This window comes from Morus notabilis, unplaced genomic scaffold, assembly GCF_000414095.1.
Source record: "Morus notabilis unplaced genomic scaffold, ASM41409v2 Scaffold1036, whole genome shotgun sequence".
Lineage (NCBI taxonomy): Eukaryota > Viridiplantae > Streptophyta > Magnoliopsida > Rosales > Moraceae > Morus > Morus notabilis.
This window is the reverse complement of record NW_010362198.1, coordinates 120,594-128,411: the sequence shown is the minus strand read 5'-3', so window position 1 is coordinate 128,411 and position 7,818 is coordinate 120,594. Positions and strand designations below refer to the sequence as shown.

The window sequence follows — 7,818 nt, the reverse complement described above, 5'->3', positions numbered from 1 at the left end:
GCGGTTCAGGTTAATTAATAGCGTAATTCTGTATAGGTTTAGTAGTTAAATTCCGACAACTCTGTTCACTTGTTTATCATATGATTTCGATGATGGTTCATGGTTGAAATTTTTAGGGGATAATAACAAAAACCATCCTTGTTTTCGTAGAAACGTAGAAATTGCTATGTGTTTCTAAAATGATTTTATCTTGAGTTTTAAAAGTTATACTCCTGTTGAGAAGTTGAGTCAAAATTACCTGCGAAAAAGACTTTTTTTACCATGCATAAAAGAAAGTGTAGTGCATAATTTTAAGGATTGTATGGGAAAAAATCAAATTTTCCAGGACAAATCAAAGTTGGTTTTTCTTAAATGCCGAAAAAAACCTATGATCGATGCTATTGTCTTTTGGCTTTCTATCAGAGAACATTTTTTTCATTTTATGAAGGGCCATCATGTCTTTTGCATGAATAATTATGACCAAAGCTTACATCAGATTCGGTGGTGGAATGTATCCTATTAAAGTACAAAAGATAATTTGAGCTTTTCAAGTATAAGGTAGATTCTTGTATTTCGATTAAATACAAGAGAAGTTTTTGTTAGCGTCCCTATTTTTTGGGATCTTTAAAAGAATTTGTTGGATCTATTTTTAAGTCATGGTCAATGTAAAACTGGCGGTGGTTCTTACATTGAAGAGGCTAATGGGGTTTTTGGTGTTTTAATTAGTTAGGTCGGAACTTTGTAGAGCATACTCCGTCCGTACGTTCTAGTTCAGCTGGAAGACCGTCCGTCTCTGTTCGCACAACAACAGTGGTACCTCAGAGCAGATCATCTTTAAGAACTCCAGTGTCAATACCTCCAATCGAGCCTCCTAGTAATAGGAAGAAAGATAATAGAAGGCAAGCATAAATGCTATTCTTTATTATTGTTTTTTCCTGTGAAATAAAATTTTGAACCTTGTCCATTAAAAAAAAAAAAATCGTGAACCTTGTTTTGCTTTACTTGCTTTTAGTGAGTGCTTATAATTGGTGGGCTAGTATCTTAGTTGAGTGTGTTCAAGGGTTTTACAAACCTTATTTTGCTTCACTTGCGATTCGTGAGTGCTTTCTTGGATTTAATGTGTCTAATTGTCTATCAATGCAGATTTACACCAGATATTGGACAACTTAACTTAAGAGCTCCGGGAGAAGAGCGTGAAGCTTCAGCGCTTAGAGATGAAGTATGTCTGCTTTAAGTTTTGTGATTTGGAGTGATGTAAGATATAATTGTTCAACCATTAATTGCGAAACTAACACAACATGAGCTGTAATTGCAGCTTGATATGTTACAAGAGGATAATGACATTATACTTGATAAGGTGTGTTCTTCCACTCTTCCTTACCCAGTAGATTAGTGTTTTTTTAAAGTACGATATCAAAAATTTATAGTTGAGCATGTTGTGCAGCTTCGTCGTGCAGAAGAAAGACGTGAGCAAGCAGAAGCAAGAGCTAGGGAGCTCGAAAAACAGGTCAGTTGTTCTAATTAACCATTAACTTTAGCTTTCAAATTTGGTTAATCTCTTTGGTTCCTGTCCTCATTTTTGTGGATATAAAGTAGATACCTGAAACGCAGATATTTGAATAGGGCTCATGGTTTGGGCACCTGTTCGGTCTTTCATGTGCAGACTATCTCTTATTTCCTTTATTCATTGAGCGCAAACATGATTTCTTCATTTCTTGTGCTTGTAATTAGATCTTTAAAGTTAACATCATATTCCATTTCCTTAGAAAGGGCGATAGCTAAACAAAATGTCCTAGGCTTTAACAAAATTACACATGATACTTTGAATTTAAATCAGAACATTATATTCCCTCTAAAAGTTGAAATTATGCATATACGCCCTTTTGTGAGATATTAGTTATGCTATGCTGGTGCAATACAGGAATTGAAGAATCAATACAATTAGAAATAGCTTAGTGTGGCATGGTCTGAGGCTGCATTAGCATGAGTGGGTTTGGAAATAAGAGCATGCACGAGCCAGAACATGACATGGCCTAACTTTTTTCTTTTTAAATTAAATTATGACTATCATGTGTTTACTTTAGATTCAATTCCATAGAACATGAAGTGAATTTTCTGGAAAAAAGTTAACCTAAAGCAAGAAGAAAAATTGGATGAGTCTACAGCCCAGCACAATTAGATACAGATTAAGGTGCAGCTACATTTTCTTCATTGGTGTGAGAGTTCTAGGCTTGCCTCAATCATATTGCGATGACCAATGCAGATTTATAGAACATAAGGCATAGCAAAGCAATAAAAAAAAAGGTTGTGGCCTGGCTTAATATATTCTGCTTCCACAGGTTGCTTCTCTTGGAGAAGGTGTATCACTTGAGGCCAAATTATTGAGCAGGTAAACACGAGCTGTGTTGCTTTTGTTCTGTTGCTGTTAAGTATTTTTTTCTAATTGTTTTTTGATTTCCTGCAGGAAGGAAGCAGCTTTGCGTCAAAGAGAGGTAAATTTGGGCGAAAAATTAGAGTGGAGATTAGAGATAATTGGATATATTAAAGTATAGGTTGTTCTCAAAATGCTGAATGTTCCTTTTCAGGCTGCCCTGAATGCTGCCAAACAAACAAAGGATGGGAGAGAAGAAGAAACCGCGGCCCTTCGTTCAGAAATTGAGGTAAAATCTTCAAGGCTTTGCAAGTTTCCACTTTATGGTAGTATGTATATGTAAATAGTTCATAGTTGATGCTTTTTGTTCCATATAGCAGATTAAAAAGTTGTAATATTTTCTCTGTTTTTTTTTTTGTCATTTTTCTTTTTGGGCAATCAGAATTTGAAGGAGGGAGCTACAACAGCATTGGAACAGCTTCGAGAAGCTGAATCTGAAGGAAAGGCCCTTCGCACGATGACGCAAAGAATGATTTTGACTCAAGAAGAAATGGTTTGTCTTTTAATATTGAAGTGAGTGTTGTGGCTAGATATTCTTGCTCTTATGTGCATACTTCTGTTTTTGTCTTCCAGGAGGAAGTTGTTCTTAAGAGATGTTGGCTTGCTCGCTACTGGGGCTTAGCTGTACAACATGGTAATTTAATTTCTTATTCCTTTACTGCTTTAAATTTAGTTATGAATAAAACCAATGTTTTATAAATTGATGAAGCTCTCGGTCACTATTTTATTATATTTATTTTATTTTTTTCACATAAACAAAGGAAAATAGTTTTTCATTTTTTTACCATTATCCTTCCACTCCTGCTTACTTGTTCACTCTATGGTTCTCTTGTTTCTGGTAATCATGTTAGTCCTACTCTTTTTTCCCAATCACTTTTTTGAATTTCACTTTGAAGCTTAGTGTCTTCAGATATTTGGTTAGGTAGGCACATCTGCTAATGCGCTCACAGCATGCCTTTTGTTTTCCCCCCATTATGGTCTATTATAGATGTCCATCTATGGTTGCATTTTCCTATTCTTTTCTTATACTGTTACTCTGTTGTCTTGCTCTCAGGCATATGTGCAGATATAGCAGGGTCAAAGCACGAACACTGGTCCTCTGTAGCTCCTCTTCCATTTGAAGTCGTCATTTCTGCTGGACAAAAGGCTAAGGAGGAGTCGTGGAATGCAGGCTAGTTAGTTAACATGGTTTTTTTTTTTTTAGTTTCTGTTACCGACTGTTACTCCCTCTTTTTTTCACAGCTAATGTGCAATTAATCTTTTATATCACAAGCAGGCGCTGATGATTCAGATAGGAGCAAGCCCGTTCGGGATTTAAGCGATCTTACAGGGGAAGGAAACATTGAAAGTATGCTTTCAGTTGAAATGGGTCTAAGGGAACTAGCTTCTTTGAAGGTTTATCCCTAATTTTCTTTTTCGCTTCAAGTTTAATTTTTATGTAATCTTTTTCTTTTTTCACAAGTGTCCTATGCTGGATCTACTTAGTATAACTTGGAATATTGAGGTGTGCTTTACATGTTTCCTCCTTACGTATCTTATCTATGGATTCTAAGTATGCTTCATGTCTTCTGCTGCTTTATTTTGTAAGCTAGAAGTTCGTAACTTCCTATTTTATATACATTTTTTCCTGGTTAAAGGCCTTCGATATTTTCTTTTTCTTTGTCTGTGATGTTTGATTATTCATACTCTTTTATCTAATTGATACCTTTTAAGGTTGAGGATGCTGTTGTGCTTGCTTTGTCCCAACACCGACGGCCAAATTCCGTCCGACTGTCAACAATAGGTTTGTTGCGCTGTTAGCTCATGCTAATTTATGTGTAGATTGATATCCTAACAAAACACAATTTTCCCTGGTTCACTAAGCCTGTCATACATATGTAATCTACGCATCTTCACCTTTACATGTGTATACACATGCGTACATAGAGATATTTCTCTACTATTTCCGTTAGAATCATGGTACTTGAATGTTTCCAACGATTTCAATATTTTCAACATTGTACTGCTATGCACGCGCACACATACACATACACATACACATACACATGCCATATGCACGCACTTTTGGTCACACACTCACAAAGATCATGTGTGTGCGAGTATTCCCTATATATTTATGCAGAGATGTTATGAAAATGTGTAGATAGGTAAACGTGACCTAAAATGCTATCTAGCAAGCACCTTATTTTTGTCAAATGCTTAAATTGAGTGGAGTTAAGATAATTTTGCATTATTAATCAGGAGCAGTGCGCGATACATACTAACAGGGATCATTTGAAGCCTTTGTTTTATTTTCTTAATTTTGGAATTAAACATTATTTTTGGCTTTTGCTACTCATATTGAACGTTATTTTGTTGTTGCTTTATTCATATGATTCAGGAACTTCTACTGATACTCTTTTTAGAAATTTAGGATTTTGTAGTTGATTCAAGTTCAGTTACCATTTTAATTTCCTTTCCACGTTTAGGTGGGCCTCGTTTTGATCTATCTTCTTATTTTATCTTTTCTTTTTATTATATTTTTGGGATAATTAGGGATTGTGTCATTGTGAGTTTATGAAGGTTACTCTTCTTTCTAACAAGTTCTGAATGTCAAAATGGTTTTTCGATCTGAATAGAATAATTCACTTCAGTACAATGTAGTTGCTTTGGCATCTATAAAATGATAGAGAAAAAAAGGAGACTTCATTTTGCCTAATTGTTTTACTTTTTATTCTTATTTCAGATTCCAAGTCACCTGGTGAACCAAAGTTTTTGGAGGCATTTGGTAAGAAATGTTGTGATAGTTAACCAAACATACTTGAGATCTTTGTGGAAAAGCATGAAAATAAAGAACTTTCAGTTCAATCATAATCATATAACAGGAGTATTTATGTGGTATTTTGTTAACAGTGCTAGTGAAGACTAAGGGCCCCGTTTGGTTCATAGGTTCAAGTCAGTGATTTTGAGTCTGAATTCAAATTTTGTGCGACAACCCATTGGCGGGAACTTTTTTGATTTACATTTTTCGTGAGAAAGCAGAATTAGAATCATGGGTTCAAGTCAGTGAATCAAATGGGCCCTAACATGATCGTTATTTATTATTGATTTGTTTTACTCTTCTTTTGCTTTGTTTGCATATATTACTTCTTTTCTTTTGGTGGTTGGGGTAGAATTGTATTGGAGGGGTGGGTGGTCGATGGACAATGTGCCATTGACTAAGGAGACTGTCCACAAAAAATATATGAATTTTCATAATTCTTTTAATATATATATATATATAATTCTTTATATATATATATACATATAAGCATTGAAGGTTGAAATTATATTATTGTATTGTGGGTTATATCGTTGCATTGGAGATTACGTGTTATTTTTTATGGAGATTATGTGTTACTATATTTTCAATATTGTCCATAGAAATGAATTTGTCCCCTATATTAAGTCAATGAAATAAAGTATCAAACGCAAGTGAATAGTCCTTGGTAGGAGGTTTAAAAATATGAATGGCACCTCCGATTTTCTGCCTTTGTGCCTTTTCTCTTCCCCTATTTGTTTCTTGTTCATTGTAGCCTGAATCATCCATAATTTGTTTGGCAAATTATTTTGAAAGCCACCTTACTGTGAATAATATTCTCCTCTATTTCCTGCAGAACTCAGTGAAGAAGAGGCAGAAGACGTCCTTTTCAAAGAGGTAAGAATTTTCTCCCTCCTTTTGCATTGGGGTCACTGGTATTAAGAGCTTTTACTTATCTAATATGCCCTTTTCATTGTGAGATTTGATATATAAACTAGCTTTGGTCCAAGTGAAACCATTGATTGAAAGCGAGCATGGGTTGGAATAATCTATATAGTTTGGTACTTGCCATAATAGTTTGGCATTAGATCGAATAAAATAGATTTTATATTGGTGCGACATATAATAAGTACCATTTGCGTTGTGCAGGCTTGGCTTACTTACTTTTGGAGAAGAGCCAAAGAACACGGTGTGGAAGAGGACATTGCAGAAGAAAGACTACAGTTTTGGATTAGTCGTATTGGGCAGTCACCAACTTCACATGATGCTGTGGATGGTAAGCTTCAACGGCATGTTGTGATCTTTTTCATCTTCCTTGTGTCAATGATTTTAAATGTCTAATTACCCAATGGCTTCTTTTGGAATAGCTTCTATGGAAACATTTAAAAATTATTTTGTGGTCTTAAATAATATTTTGTTTATAACTTCATGTTTATATTAATGAATATTAAAAAGAAATCCCCATTTATATCTCAAATAAGCTAAATTTATTATCAAATTTTGTCGGTGTGTACTGGGTTCAAGTCACGGGACAAAACTAAAAAGAAAAAAGAAAAAAAGAAGAGTAACTCAAAGGTTAGGGCTTTCACTTCTATTATGGAGAAAGTATTTTAGCTATTCACATTGGTTTCGTTATTAATGGCTATGCGAAAATATTTACATGTTAAGATCCTTTGAGCTACTTGGGGTAAGAAATAAGGAACTTTTAGTAGCAAAATCAAGCCTTTTTAATTATCAGTGCGTAACAAAACTTAGCTTTTCTGGCTGTCGTTTTTCTTTGAAACTTAATCATGCATTCAAAGTTTGTCACTGTTATTGGTCACAGGTGAATTCCACACCTATCTGTAATGTCGAAGTCTTGAGTTTGAATTCTCACTCCAAATTAAAAGAAAATGAAAAGAAAAAAAGAACTTTGCCACTGTTGTCTAGATTCAACTGCCTAGGTTCCTGGAGTAATTTTGCCATGCCTGTACCTGATGGTTCACTCTTCTTGACGCCGAAAAAAAATGGAACCAATTAGAACAACCTTAGAGATTATAGTATATAAACCAGAAGCACTTTTTAGGTACTTTTCTGCGAATTAAGACGGGAAGATATATTTCGTTCAAAGTCACATAGAGAAGCCATTTTGTACATGTGTATTGCTAAAATATGTTATGGAATTTGATTGCCATATTGTAGCATGATGAGAAATAATGCTTAGGATTGGTGTTATGTTGTTTATATGGCAGTGGAGCGTGGTCTGTTGGAGCTGAGGAAGCTGGGAATAGAACAGCAGCTTTGGGAAGCATCTCGTAAGGAAATCGACACGTCTGTTGCTAATCACAAATCACCTCACACAGATTCTGAGATTTCTTCCTGATCCTGGTTATTACTCCCTTAATAATGTTGCTTGTGACCATTCTTTTTATTTTTCTATTTTTTCCCCTCGAGTCATCTTTTTTTACCCCTTATACACATCAAAATTTTCATTTCTGCTCGAGTTGTTCTTTTTCCTCATTTGACATGCCTTTTGGCATCATATCGTTGTCATATTTGTTGTTATATAATATAGTGGTCTATCATGCTAAAATAATTAGAATCAATTGTATTTATTATAATCAGCTGTTTGGATTGTAATAACGCTTGT

At 34.7% G+C, this 7,818-nt stretch overlaps 1 protein-coding gene across 2 annotated transcripts in view; it reads left to right on the top strand.

The window, feature by feature from the left end:
- LOC21387542 (coiled-coil domain-containing protein SCD2) overlaps nt 1-7,818 on the top strand; it is an 8,722-nt gene extending 904 nt beyond the window's left edge. Inside the window, exons 2-17 of one of the 2 annotated variants that reach the window (XM_024167668.1) lie at nt 706-878; nt 1,123-1,198; nt 1,295-1,336; nt 1,424-1,486; nt 2,319-2,368; nt 2,444-2,471; nt 2,565-2,639; nt 2,793-2,903; nt 2,984-3,044; nt 3,465-3,581; nt 3,687-3,805; nt 4,124-4,193; nt 5,136-5,177; nt 6,046-6,086; nt 6,339-6,465; nt 7,421-7,818. In XM_024167668.1, coding sequence (XP_024023436.1) covers nt 706-878; nt 1,123-1,198; nt 1,295-1,336; nt 1,424-1,486; nt 2,319-2,368; nt 2,444-2,471; nt 2,565-2,639; nt 2,793-2,903; nt 2,984-3,044; nt 3,465-3,581; nt 3,687-3,805; nt 4,124-4,193; nt 5,136-5,177; nt 6,046-6,086; nt 6,339-6,465; nt 7,421-7,551 — 1,326 coding nt within the window. In that variant the 3' untranslated portion in view covers nt 7,552-7,818. The remainder of the gene's footprint in view (nt 1-705; nt 879-1,122; nt 1,199-1,294; nt 1,337-1,423; nt 1,487-2,318; nt 2,369-2,443; nt 2,472-2,564; nt 2,640-2,792; nt 2,904-2,983; nt 3,045-3,464; nt 3,582-3,686; nt 3,806-4,123; nt 4,194-5,135; nt 5,178-6,045; nt 6,087-6,338; nt 6,466-7,420) is intronic. The other variant, XM_024167669.1, reaches the window with a different exon arrangement.